Source organism: Hakea prostrata, chromosome 10 (assembly GCF_041222555.1).
Source record: "Hakea prostrata isolate BN-2017 chromosome 10, UWA_Hpros_2, whole genome shotgun sequence".
NCBI lineage: Eukaryota > Viridiplantae > Streptophyta > Magnoliopsida > Proteales > Proteaceae > Hakea > Hakea prostrata.
The window spans coordinates 39762122-39776811 of record NC_142609.1 but is presented as its reverse complement, the minus strand read 5'-3'; the positions used below and the strand labels follow the sequence as shown (position 1 = coordinate 39776811).

At 38.4% G+C, this 14690-nt stretch overlaps 1 protein-coding gene across 1 annotated transcript; it reads left to right on the top strand.

Annotated features, from left to right (window-relative positions):
• The first annotated feature begins 703 nt into the window (after positions 1 to 703).
• LOC149002892 (fimbrin-4-like) lies at positions 704 to 13550 on the top strand. The gene is made up of 15 exons (XM_089136455.1): positions 704 to 1007; positions 1133 to 1426; positions 1502 to 1669; positions 1761 to 1999; positions 2105 to 2276; positions 2380 to 2418; positions 2586 to 2654; positions 2783 to 2899; positions 4801 to 5012; positions 7756 to 7911; positions 7990 to 8189; positions 11413 to 11570; positions 11653 to 11749; positions 11973 to 12064; positions 12558 to 13550. Exons 2-15 carry the CDS (start codon positions 1340 to 1342, stop codon positions 13089 to 13091), a joined length of 2340 nt encoding a protein of 779 aa, XP_088992581.1. The 5' UTR covers positions 704 to 1007; positions 1133 to 1339; the 3' UTR covers positions 13092 to 13550.
• Positions 13551 to 14690: the final 1140 nt, after the last annotated feature.

Here is a 14690-nt window from a genome sequence, read left to right as displayed (position 1 = left end):
ATAACTCAACAGTTCATATAGATTAGTGAGAGAACAAGCATAGGGTTTTGCTTTGAATGGAATTTTCTACCATTGGTGGTTGAATAAAATTATGTTTTAAGTAAATGAATAACAACAACAATAAATCTTGGGTTGGCTACATAGATTTGTCTTTCAATCAGTTCCATTTTAGGTCATGCTAGATATAAAGCCTAAGCTATGCAAATTCTTTCTCGCTACTTCTCATTAAATCATCAGAGGTCTGCCCTAGCTTTTTATAAGTCTTTGATATTCCCATAATTTCATCCACACATCCATGAAACAATCAATCGAATCTAGGATAATGCAATAGCTAAAAAGAATGCATCTATACTAAGTAGTTGTTTATACTCTTTTTTCTTCGGTGGAGTAAGTCTTCACATTTCTTACAAAACCCTTCAAAAGTTCTCGTACAATCAGAGAGTCTTGAGGGTTGTTTTCTTAGGTAGTCTTACCCCCAACAATCTTTGCTAAGAGATTGTTTTGATTCCTTGAAACCCATATTAGGGTTTGATAAATCCTTCAATTTTGATTTCTAAAGAGTGAAGAGTCAAACCAAATCGAACCAAACCGGATTGATAGCAGCAATGTGAGGGTTGGCAGTTGGCACTGGAGGACAGAAAATGGAAATTTGGTACTGCCACCGGTCACTCATGCCATTGACATTTTAAGCCTTCCGTCGCTGCCTTGTCAAGCTTACAAGGGGGCCGTCCTGCAACTCAACGAGGATCTCGAACCAATAATCTCTCTAGCCTCTAGGTTGGCCCCCATCAGTCTTCGCGCGTCGGAAGGGAATACGGTTTTCTTTCCTGCACTTTGCCCTCCCACGAAGGAAAATCGATCCCTTCCTTCTTCTCGTCTCTGTATTTCTCTGTTCTAGCAAGCACATCATTGAAGCAAACTGAGAGAAGAATGGTCAAACCAACCTTTGCGTTCATATAGAAGGAAGAAAACCCATCATCAACTTTATGTTTCGATTACTTTAGCAGGTTTGTTTGCCTAAACTCACTTTGGTTCTCTGATATCTGTTATGGGTTTTCTTTCTTCTTTTTTCTTGCTTCTTTTGTTCAAGTTCTTTATTAACAACAGAGATTATTTTTTGTATCTGCACTAGGAAGATGATGATGACATTGGAGATTCTCTCAATTGAGTTTTCCTCTGGTCAAGAAAATGGATCTAAATTCCTGCTTTGACCGGACTGTGTCGTATAGAATTCCATCGTTGGAGACTTATTGAGTTCTGTTTTACTCCTGGAACTCTTAACCATAAACTTTGCGGGTCCTTCTGTACACTCCGTTCCCGATTACCAACAGCCGCAAAGATGTCCAGTTTTGTAGGTGTTCATCTTGCTGATTCTTCGCTCCAGAGTCAGTTCACTCAGGTCGAGCTTCGTGGGCTCAAATCCAAGGTATGTTTTGCATCTTCTTTGTTGATTATTTTGCGATAGGAGGTGATTTATGAATTGGGTTATGTTTGTTTTTAGTTTATATCCTTGAAGACTCAATCGGCTAAAGTGGTCGTTGGAAATTTGCCTCCTGTAATGGCCAAATTGAAGGACTTCAGTCAGATGCTCACAGAAGAGGAGATCTCTGGTATCTTGAGCGAGTCTTCTGATATGAACGATGAGATCGATTTCGAAGCTTTTCTAAGGGTGAGACTTTTTTTTTGTTTGGTTTACCTTTTCTGTTTGAGTTGAATGGATGTATATGGAGGTAATGTTGATCTACCCCATTCAACGATAGGCATATCTGAATTTACGAGCCCGAGCTACAGCTAAATTGGGCGGTTCTAAGCACTCTTCAGCATTCCTCAAGGCCACGACCACCACTCTTCTCCACACCATTAGTGAATCAGAGAAGGCTTCTTATGTTGCCCACATCAATAGCTATCTTGGAGATGACCCATTTCTGAAGAATTTTCTTCCTATAGATCCAGCTACAAATGCTCTATTTGATCTTGCCAAAGATGGTGTTCTTCTCTGGTATATATGCAGGGTTTATGTGACAGTCTCTCACACTGCTTCTGCTTTCTTGTTGACTTTGGTAGCTCTTTTCTGATTGTTGATGCATCCAATGGCTTGTTACAGTAAGCTGATCAATATTGCGGTGCCTGGAACAATAGATGAACGGGCTATTAACACCAAAAGAGTAATGAATCCTTGGGAAAGGAATGAAAACCATACACTATGCCTTAATTCTGCAAAAGCTATTGGCTGCACAGTGGTTAACATTGGAACACAGGACTTGGTTGAAGGAAGGGTTAGTTTATCCATTTCCAACTAAACAATTCCGTTTTGGGATCATGGACTTTTCAGTATTGTTTTTGTTCTTGTTGGTGATATTGGTTTTTCTTTCTTCACAGCCGCATCTCATACTTGGGTTAATTTCTCAAATCATAAAGGTAAGGGCCTGAACTAATTCTGCACTGACGAAATACCAAAATAATCTTTCTAGGAGTCCAAATCAAAATGGGACAATGGAAAGGTGTATAATCCAAAAGCTCAATGGTTCAGTTGATAGATATCATTTTACAATTGTAACTTACTAATGAGTGTTTGATGATATCAGATACAACTGTTGGCGGACCTCAACCTTAAGAAGACACCTCAACTGGTGGAATTGGTGGAAGACAGCAATGTAAATATATGCATCGGTGCCCTGTCTTTGTTTCTCAATCTGGAAATGCAAATTTTCTTCCCTACTTTTTTACATATTGCTTGAGAGGAAAACTTACTATATACTTTTTATTAATGTTGAATGAACAGGAGGTAGAGGAGCTAATGGGGTTGGGCCCAGAAAAAATATTACTTCGTTGGATGAACTTCCATCTGAAAAAAGCAGGGTACAAGAAAACCATTACGAATTTTTCTTCTGATGTAAAGGTAAGAAAAGTATTTGCCTGGTTCTCAATTTTTATATTAGCAAGGGCATCATTAAGTTGATAAAACTTAAAAATATGAATAATCACAACTGTTGAAACTGTGGTTGCACACTGTCATACTGTTACCTTTGGAAGGGGATTCTTATCTCCTGTCCATGGGATTGTTGGACCACCAGAGGTTTCTTCTATGTTCAGCATTGATCTCTGGCTGGGTTAGGAGTGGATCTCAAAAAAATTGTAGGGTTTCATTGCCAGAACAAAGTCATTCGTTAATTACATTAATTGGGGCATAGCTTGATGCCTTGATCTAGGGTAATCTGGTTTCATTTTCTCTTACATTAAATCCTAATAGCTTGTAGTAGGTTCCCAAAAGCAGAATGAAGTAGAAAACAATGGAAACTGGCTCTTAGTTGCTGGAGGTATTTCTTAATGTGATCCTCATTCCTCAAGCCACCTTGGGATAGTCAGTATAATCATCGCTACCTCCTAAAGACCTTGTGTTCACACCTCATAACGTTGATTCTCTGAGACTTGTAACACTGCATTCAGAACTTCTTTAAAGTGTATAACATAAGAAATTTCCTCCTTGTCAAATGACAACAACCACCACCCTTGTCCCAGCTATATGGATCTGTGCATTCCAATCAACTCTATTTGAGGCCATACTAGATAAAAGCCCTAAGCTATGCATGTTATTTCTCACATCTTCTCTTAAGGTTCTTCTAATTCCTTAATCTAGATTAAATCACCTCCCCATACAGGGAGCACTTAATGGTCTCCATTGAACTGGCCACGCCACTTCAATCGATTTTCTCGTAGCTTATCCTTCATCAAAGCTACTTCTAGAACAGCTCTAATATGATCATTCCTTACCTTATCCTTCCTAGTTGCCACTCATCCATCTTAGCATGCTCATTTATACTACACTGATTTTATCTAAAAGATGTTTCTTAACAGCATAACACTCTGCACCTTACATCATAGCTAGATATGGCGGTTCTATAGATTTTTCCTTCTAGCCCTAAAAGAACATGTCGATCACACAAGACCCTAGAGGCACTTCTCCACTTCTTCCACCCTATTTTAATTCTTTCGGATACATCATCTCCTATGTCACCTTTTTTTGTTTATGATTGAGCCAAGGTCCTATCGCTTTGTGGAATCTCCTTGTCATCAAGTTTCACCACCTCATCATTAGTCTGGTTACAACCAAAGTTATACACTAAATAGTCCATCTTCTTTTTACTCAGTTTAAAACTTTTTTATTCCAAAGTTGACCTCCGTGATTCTATTTTTTTATTAATCCCAACTTATGTTTCGTCTTACAAAGCAATATCATCAGCAAAAAGCATACACTAAGGAACCTCATCTTGAATTTCTTTGGTTAGATCATCCATCATAAGTGTAAATAAATATGGGCTTAAAGCTGCTTGGTGTAGCCCAACTATAATTGAAAATTCGCATCTTGTCCCCCCGCCGTTCTTACACTTGTTACTGAACTAGCATACATACCTTTAACCATGTCCATATATTTACTTGCAAAATTTATTTTCTCTAGCACTTGCCAAATTAGGGATTATATCATAAGCTTTTTCTAGGTCGATAAAGACCATATGAAGATCTTTCTTACACCCTCTATACCTTTCCGTTAGACTCCTAATTTCCTCATTGTCCAAAAACCTTGTTTTGTGGCTTGGTTTGGCTTAACCTCTTAAACTTCACTGCTGATCTTTATCAAGGTATTTCCTTACCTTTGGCCGGGGACTCTCTTACATCAAGCTGGTATGATGGTTGGAAACTTGGTTGATTAACATCATTATAATTGCTTTTAATCTGATAGACTATAGAATTGCTTCTCTTTTGAATGATATAATTTATTACCATGAGTTTATTTGTGTACAGGATGGAGAAGCTTATACTTACCTCCTAAATGTTCTCGCCCCTGAGCACTGTAGCCCTGGTACATTGGACGTTAAGGATCCTACTGAAAGAGCAAATTTTGTACTTGAGCATGCAGAAAGGATGGAATGTAAAAGATACCTAACACCAAAAGACATCACTGAAGGCTCAGCAAATCTGAATCTCACATTTGTTGCGCAAATCTTCCATCATAGGTGACAAATGACATTGCTTTTGTCCTTTTCCTGTACTTTGGTATTACTTTTGCTTATTACCTTTCCCCTAAACCAAAGACAACTATGTTCCTTGAGAATGAGACTATAAGAATAATTTTTTTTGTAAATGTTTAGTATAGGACAGTTGCTTCCTAAATATGTTGAGTTATGACTTATAAGATTGAATTGCTTCTTTAGTATGGATTCTTTGCTTGGGAATAGTTTGATTAACTTGCTACATCTGTTTTCTGTGGTGGTACTATATATGCTTGTAACTATACTGTGCTGATAAACCGGTAAAAGAAAAGAAGAAGAAAACAATGTAAACTCTGTTATTTGCAACTTCATTAAGGTAACAGTATCAACTAAAGCACATCAACCAGCATCCAATCAACCACCAGTAAAATAGGCAGTAGCAAACACGTATCACAATCCATAATCTTATAATAGCAACAGCAATATCAAAGGCACTCCCAAATTATGTCGGCAGTAGTAAGTAGCCATCTTCTGAATGAGAGTTAAAAGGTGCAGCATCGAAAAACTACATCATATACAGCTGGTATTTGGTGGTATTCCACCCCCCAAACCCTCCCCCCCCCCCCCCCCCAAAAAAAAGAGAAGGAAAAAAAGAAAGAAAGAATGAAACTATTAAAGAGCGGCTCCAATAGCTACACTTACCCCCTTCTTAAAGAAAGCAGGTGGTAAACAGTATTCTGCTGAAACAATGGCAGACATGCTTGCCCTATACACAAGTTTCAGATAAAAACTCTCGTGATAAATAGGCTATAGGTTGTGGACTTATGGTGGACCAGTTAGGTTGTATGAGTTACTTAGAGCAAATAAATGAGATAGCATTTCAAATAATAAGCAGTATGGGTTATTGTAGACGAGGCAACAGTAGGTGTTGTCGACCGAGTAAATATGAATTGTAGCTGAGTGACATCTTCACGGATAAAATTATTGCCCAAGGATGCGAAGAAATAAATAATAGTAATCTTCAGATATATATAGTCTGTTGATGACTCAAGTAGATAAGATATATGGGTTATACATTTCTATACTTAAGGTTGAAATGGTACCAATAGCTTAGAGCTTTTTTGGTTGGATGAATCCATGGATTTCAAGTTTTTGCTTAAAAGTTCGATTTTGCGAATTCCTGGGGATTTGGTGGAATCGCCGGACTCCACCCCTAGTATAAAAAGTCGTGAATCTGCGGATGTGCCTTGGGTTCCAGTGTTTTGTCAACGTTACCATGACTCTAGATTTGAAATCCATGGATTTGAATTCCGATTCCATTTCAAATCCATGGATTCATCCAACCAAACAGAACCTTAGAGAATCAGGAGAGAGAGAGAGAGAGAGAGAGAGAGAGAGAGAGAGGTTCTGATTGAGAGAAGAGGAATCTATGGTGGGCAAGCAAACTAGGAGATAGGTAATATAATCTAACTTCCAACTGCTTAGCTTTATCTATTCAAGTAAAAGCAAAATTACAAAGAGAATGGGAACTTACAATTGAGCAAAGTATAAGCATAAACACAGTAGAAAACTTAATTGCCTAAATCTCAACTACTTAACAAGGAAATAAGCTCATGGTAGGTAGAACGAACACCTAAGAAGAAACAAACAGAAAAGAAACCAGAGCGAGCCAACATGTAGATTGACGTGGTTCACTAGCTGATGTAATGTGCTACATCTATGGGCGAGGCTGAAGATGTGTCACCATATAATGAAAGAAAAATTCAATGGAGATCTCCCAAGAACTCCTAAATGGTGCTGCAAGCTCTCAAATGAAGACTCTTTTAAGTCATAAAACCCCAATTGTTGCTCTTACTTTACGAGACGACGGTAAGGTTTATGAATGCTTCTCCATCGAAAGCACGAAGCATAAAAGCAATAAGAAAACTCAGTAGCCTGAATCTTAAGGAATTATGAACCTTCGATGTTCCCCAACCAATACACATGTATTATAACAAGTTATAATTGCATTTTTTTTCTGGGCTGTCAAATGGTAGACATGTCTATGCCACTAATATTGGTTGGGCCATTTCCACACCCACATGGATCTATGTATCAGGAAAGGATAAAGCTAACCTCCCTTAATGTTATATGAATGCCATCCTTTCAGGGCTTTCAGCACACTGAATGCATTTGACTGTATGACATACCACCTTCTTCTTGAAGGAGGGGTTGGGGTGAAACGTGTACTCTGAAATGGAAAAGCAAAAATGAGCTGGAGGGGAGGGGGCATAATCGGCTATGAGGTTAATGCAATTAAGCTAAAACATAAAAACGAAGGGGGGAAAAAACTCAAAATGGGGTGCTGAAAAATGAATTAAATCCCCTGCGTATATACAACTTAAATGCATTTTTCGTTCATTCTTATGCAATCTCTCATACTTTTGTATTCTGGGAACTAAGATGACATTTTGGTTAGTATACCAGTAATCCACATAAATTTTAGCCAGAGGTTCTAACATATAATATATTTTTTTCAAGAACAGATGGAAGTTGCTTTCACTCCATACCCACCTACTTCTGCTTCTGTTTTGATCCTAGGCATACGGATTGGGAATGCTTCAGTATTTCTTTGATTAGGCCTTATAGTACTGATCCTTGGGTGAAAATATGTTTGTCCACTGGCATCAAGCATATATTTCCTTAGCATTGTTTGGCGTCAAATATATCTTCTTCTTACAATAAGTTCAGGTATTTGTACTAATTAAGGGTTGGATCGCTTTTACAGAAATGGCCTGTCACTCGATGACAAAAAGGTCTCCTTCGCTGAGATGATGCCAGATGATGTGCAAGTATCTAGGGAAGAGAGATGCTTCCGGCTGTGGATCAACAGTCTTGGAATTAGTTCATATGTCAATAATGTGTTTGAGGATGTCAGAAATGGGTGAGTTTGTATTTTCTAGGTGCATAAAAATTTAGAGCGATGGATATGGCTTGATGGATCATTTTCCTTTTCTTGCAGGTGGGTCCTATTGGAAGTACTTGATAAGGTGTCTCCAGGGTCAGTTAATTGGAAGCAAGCAACCAAACCTCCAATTAAGATGCCATTTAGGAAAGTGGAAAATTGCAACCAAGTTATCAGGATCGGGAAACAAATGAAGTTCTCCGTAGTCAATGTAGCTGGAAATGATTTTGTACAAGGAAATAGGAAGCTTACACTTGGTATGTTTTGTCTTCTTAGACATATTTGTCAAAAGAGTTAATTCAACCATTTCTGACTTGCTTATATCTGCTTGATTTGATCCATTTTTTTAGTTTGGTAAGTTGCTTTTAAGTTCTGCTAAATTTCAAGTGCGAGATTAGGAATCAGGATTCAGGAAGCCAACCCCCCACCATAAAAAACAGGACAGTCAGTCATGCTAATGATGCAAATAATTTCAAGTGCGAGATTAGGTATCGGGATTCAGGAAGCTACTTCCCTCCCCCCACCCCCAAAAAAAAAACAAACAAACACAGTCAGTTATGTTAATGATGCAAATAAATATAGATGTGGGGTTATTTTAGTGGAAAAAGCATTTTCATTGATTGTATGCATGTTTTGCTTTTGGTCCAATGGATTTTACTGTAAGGGGTTACTCAAATGAGCCAACTTTGCTGCTGCGTTCCTATTTCAAAAAGAGTTTATTCTGGTGTTTATGGTCCATGTGGCTGATTGCTTGTTGAAGCGAGTGCTGCTTCCCTTGGCGTTTTAAGTCTGACAGGAGAGTGCTGTTAGGTTGTTAAAGTCCTGACTCCAGGATTTACTGTGAAATCAGTCTTCATTGCCCCTACAAGCTGCTGCCATTAGGCTCTGCAACTCCACAACAGATACCTCTAGAACACGAGTATTTTTGTTTGGGTGAATATTCTTCCTAATCTGACCATCAGGTTGCCCCCATCTTTGGACCATATCATCACCATCATTTAGCTGGTAGTTGATCAAATTTCGAGGCTCATTAGATTATTAAAATTCAAAATCCAGCCCCTTCAATCTTCAGAGTCCCAATTTCAGAGAGTTAGAAGTTTACTTATTGGGGGTAATCAAATGTAAAATTTTGAGCAAGGAATTTGATTAAATAGTTAGTATAGGTGATTGATAGGCTCTTACCTTTTTAAAAATTATAAAAATAATAATAATAATAATAATAATTAATTAAATCTAGAATTATCATTATTATCAGATGAATGTTACCATTTATATTGACTAAGCATTTACTGTGATTTTTAGAGAAGAACAATATCTATAGAGGGAATGACATGGTGACCTCCCGGAATTTGTATAGGTGAGCATCTTACACTGCCTTGGCAGATGATGGCGCTGAAATTTTCTGTGTAGGAGGAACCCAGGATCCCTGCTCACATGTAAAGTTTTAGCTGGAATGGAATTTGACCATGTGAAGTAACAAATCATTTATAAACTCAAGACCATGAAGAGGGTGCCTGGGCATACATGTGAGTCATATGATTGATTTTCAGCTTGAAATGTGACACATGGCATTCCCTAGATATCCAATAGTCAGATTTGCCATATTACTGTCTACCTAAAACAACTGTTATAGCACCAACGAAAACATAAGCAAAACTTGAAAGTCTGATGTTGCTGCATGCCTGCATCCCTCTTATTTGTTGTAACTTGTACCTCTACAAGTCTACATGTTATTTTATTAGAGATGCCTTATAGTCCATTGTCTGCTGCTCTGTAAACTGAAGTATCGGTGATGCAGACAAGAGTTAACTACCTCAATCAGTGTTTTTCAGTTTCTTGTAAAGAGAGGGTTAATCCGTCAGCCTCAGTCTGGTTTATGATAGTTTCCTGAAGTCTTGGATGTGTAATGATTCTTACTATGGCTTGCTTATGAGAGAGCTATTTATCTTCTTCTTCTTCTTCATCTTTTTTCCCCCCTTGTGTGTGTGTGTCTGTGTTTTGGGTGAGTTTTTTTCTCCTTTTCCTTCTCTCTTTTTTTTTTTTGGGCACGGCAGGAGGGGGGAGGCTTGGGGTGGGGGAAGTATGTTCTCTGAGAAAGCAGCATTAGGGGAGCACCAATTACGTGTGACAAAACGGTATCATACAAAAGAAGGCAGCAAGGTCAGTTCATGTTAGAAGGGACAGATACAGAGAGTAGCTAGCACGGCTTGGCCCTGGTCATTCATGAAACATTTCCTTCTTTTCTCATTTTCTGGAAGGATTGTTTCCTGTTGACTGCTGGATATCCTACAGACAAATGCCAAATCACGGCTAGTTTCTGTTAGTAATGTAAAAACTAAAGAGCCTTTCCTTGATTTTAAATAAATGAATGATGCTGGGGCTTCTATCTCCTATGTTCTGAGAAATTCAGAATAATTGATGTAAGATGCAGTAATACCCTTGGTGAGAAATTGATATGGTAAGGTATGGTTGCTGCACTTCCAGTCTAGGATCAAGTGAGAAGCTTGATTCATATCCTTATTCCTTATTCTTCTTCTTCAATATTTCTTCATGAGAGTTCCTGATTAGTATGTGTACTCTCTAATTTAGACAAATTTCTTATTGCCTTTATCTGAGTTGCTGAACTTCTGTTTACAGTTCTCTTGAAGTTATGATTCTATTCAAGCGTATGAATCCTATCTTTTTCTGGTTTACTGAAATCCTTAGCAATTTTCTGAAGCTTCTAATCCCCAAGCATTGGATTTCATCTCTGTTGTTCACAAAAGATAATCGGGTCTGTTTCTTCAAACTTCCTACGGTTTCAAATTCCAATCTTCGGTCTGATTTCCTGTAATCCATCAAAAAGTTTGATTAATTTTTAACTTCTGTTTACCAAGTCAAATGTCATATTCTTGGGTATCGTTAGGACTTTACTTGGTATTGATTGAATTTAATCTTTAGTCTTGTTTGTTTAAATTTTATATTGATACTCCGATTTGAGAATTCCTTCTTCAGGTTGGGATCTACAGGTCGTAAGAATCTGGACCTTGGTTCAGGTCTGGTTTCTGATGTTACATACATTCAGTTAGATATTTTAACAATAATTTTGGCTGGGTCTTATTCCTTGATATTCTATTAATCATTTCCTGAAATCTTATTTTTCAACCTACTCTGGTTCTGGTTGTTTGGGGCACCACATTCTATTAGCTTTAGCATTCCATAGACAAACCGTATGTTGGTAGTGGCTTTTCTCCTACGCTAAGTTCATCAGAACCAGCCTCAATATTTTTAAACTGGATTTGAGAAGTAGATTATTGTCAAAAATCAACATCTCAAATTCATTATTGAACCAAGTTATCACTGTGTTTAGTAGAAAGTGCCGGTCATTCTTCATGATAGACTCTAGCTTTACAAGTTATCAACGCAATTTGAAAGCATCTAATCATGTTTGTCGTAGCATGTTTCATGTTCTATTTCACTAAACTTTTATGTCTGTCTCAGCATTTCTATGGCAGTTGATGAGGTTTAATATGCTCCAACTTCTTAAAAATTTGAGATTCCACTCCCAAGGGAAGGAGATGACAGATGCTGACATCCTAAATTGGGCAAATACAACAGTGAAGAAAAGTCGCAGAACTTCTCGGATGGAGAGCTTTAAGGTAAAGGAAGCTTACTTTTGTTCTTTTGACCCGTAAATCCTGATTTGTGATTAATGATGAATCTACTGCCATTCTTCTTCAGGACAAGAACCTATCAAATGGGTTATTCTTCCTTGAACTTCTGAGTGCTGTACAGCCAAGGGTAGTTAACTGGAACCTTGTTACAAAGGGTGAAACTGGTATGATTTCCTGCTACTGATTGGTTAAATTTCCATTTTAATGAGATCTGCTCCTGTGACAACTGATTACTTATCGTCTTGGTAATTTTGGGAGTGGAAGCCTTCTACAAGAGAATGAGGAAGGCACCATTATTTCCCCATCTTGATGAATGATAAAAAATTGACGAGTGGATCCGAAAATTGAAGTTACTGTCTGACCGTTTCAATGTTGTGAAAATGCCAGATGAGGAAAAGAAGCTGAATGCCACATATACAATCAGTGTGGCACGAAAACTTGGGTGTTCCATTTTCTTACTGCCCGAAGACATCATGGAGGTAAAGAACATATTACTGGTGGACTTGGTGTATTTCTTTCTCATGTCAGTGATTAGTTTTTCTAGATGAGCTCATCTTAGTGAGCCATTGATTCTGGTACCTGACAAAATGATGTCGCAATTCTGACTGTTGGATAAGACAGTGAGCAGCACGGATATGTTGTGTTTAAATTTTACAGTTGAAATAAACCATATAAACCCTGTGGGATGCCCCCAATGCATCTAAATGTATGTCCACGAGTGTCTTTATTACTCCAACTACTGGGAAATTTTGGCATGTTTGGTGGGTACTTCTTGATGTTACCTGTACATGAAATTGAAAACCTCATCCAATATGCCATGTGGTCGCTCAGGGCTAACCACATAAGCATATTCAGTTGCACCAATTAGATGGGGGGTTATTTATTGTTAATTGCTATTACTATGAATTGTTTTTATCTTCTTCTTTTTCTCTCTCTTGATGAGTTCTATCAATGGTTCTGTTGTTCTGGCAGGTAAACCAGAAGATGATCCTTACTCTGACTGCCAGCATCATGTATTGGAGCCTTAAAAGACCAGTGGAAGAGTCAGATTCGTCCTCCACTGAAGCCGTTGCTTCAGATTCACCCCAAGGATCCCTAGTGGATGAAGCTAATGGAGGGAATTTATCAGATTCACCCCAGGCATCCTTGGTGAATTCACCCGAAGGATCTTTAGTGGATGAAACTAATGGAGGGATTTTATCAGATTCACCCCAAGCATCCCTGGTGAATGAAGCTAATGGAGGGATTTTAGCAGATTCACCCCAAGCATCCTTAGTGAATGAAGCTAATGGAGGGATTTTACCCGATTCACCTCAAGTATCCTTAGTGAATGAAGCTAATGGGGGGATTTCAGCAGATTCACCCCAAGCATCCTTAGTGAATGAAGCTAATGGAGGGATCTTAGCAGGTGAGATCACAAAAATGACAATGGACGATGCAGCCTCAGACACTGCATCTGTGACATCTTTGCAGCTTGAAAATGACGCTGCCGGAACCGATGAATGACGCAAGATTTCTACTCAAAACTACTCTTTTCTTTTAAATTTCTAGATCAACAGAGAGGAGATTCCTTTGTGTTAAAGAATTTTGGGATTACCTTATAAAGTGAGAAGGGGATGCATAGTTATCTTTTGGGGTACTTGTGGTTTTTAAAGACAAGGTCTTGTAAAATTGGTCTTTCCTTTCATTTCAGTAGGATATAGTGTCCTTACTAGGTTCCTCTTTCCATTTTTCTTTCCCCCTTTCTTTTGTAATTAGAAATTGCAGTTGTGTAGGTTTATTCTTTTGACACTATTTTCTGCTAGTAGGGTTGAAGAATGAAAATAATAATATCAGATGAAACTGTTCTCATGTACTCGTTCCTGATGCTTTTTTTGATGGCCTACTTCAGCAATACGGATCAGATTTGACTTCAAATTGTTGTTCATGGATCTATTATAATTTTATAGACCTCTCGTTGGCAGTGACTTTTTTTTGGTCAAAGGGTTGCACTGCACACGCATTGTGGTGGTTGGAAAGGGTTCAACTTCAGTATTGTGCATTAAATGCACATGATATGCTGCCAATATTTGTGTCTCGCAGACCGTGCATTTAATGCGTAGCATTTAAGTCTCCTCCTTGAATGCGTCTGGCTTTTCTTCCCACATAATGGAACAGACGTCTTACCAAAAAAAAAAAGAATGGAACAGACGTTGAGGGTGCTTCAGCGGCTACATACATGGGATCCACAGCCTCCTGGATTTCATGCGAGTGGCCACCAGAGTTCCATTGACATCTTTGTATACAAGGGCATGGTTCGGGTTCAAATTGATCTCGGAGCTGATTGTAGAAAAAATTTGAATTGAATCGATCCCATTTCAGTTCTATCTATTTACATCTCTATTTCGCTAGCCAGATACAAGAATATGTGGGTGCACTTCTAGCGCATTGGGAGGCAGCCTCTTGCTAAAGGCCTAAAGTCCTTAGAGGTATGTGATTCAATCATCATTCCTTCCACATCTCTTCCCCCCCCCCCCCCCCAAACCCGCCTCATTCCATCCATCCCAAAAAAAGAGAAAGAAAAAAAGACACATGAATTAGGTTATCCACCTGAGCCATATTAATAACCTCACCACCTAAATTAACAAAAATGTGAACCATATGGTTCAATTTAAACCACATAGCATGGATATGTTCAATTTCTCTCCGTCGTATCCCAGACCATTTGACTTTATAAATTTTTTTCCATCTTATCATTCTCTTCGCTAGAAGTCTTTTGATAGGGGCGCCAACAGACCGGGCTGCGTCGAGCCAGTTTAAACCCGACTTTACTCTAGAGACCTGAACCCCCAAATCCAAATCCAACTTAACCCTGCTAGGGTTCGCAAACCTTAAATCATATCCATAGATCCATACTCTATTAGGTTGCTTCTAAGCCTCTGACCTATCCTGATGGGTTAACCCCGTTTTACCATGATCACAGCCCTGAGTTTTAACTTTGGAAACAAAATAAAATGCTTGGGTTAATGGTACCAATTAAATTTGAATTCTTAACCAAGCGTTAGTGTCAGGCAACTAGGCTAATCCATTGAAATAATTAATTGGATATTTGATTAAATAAGTAAT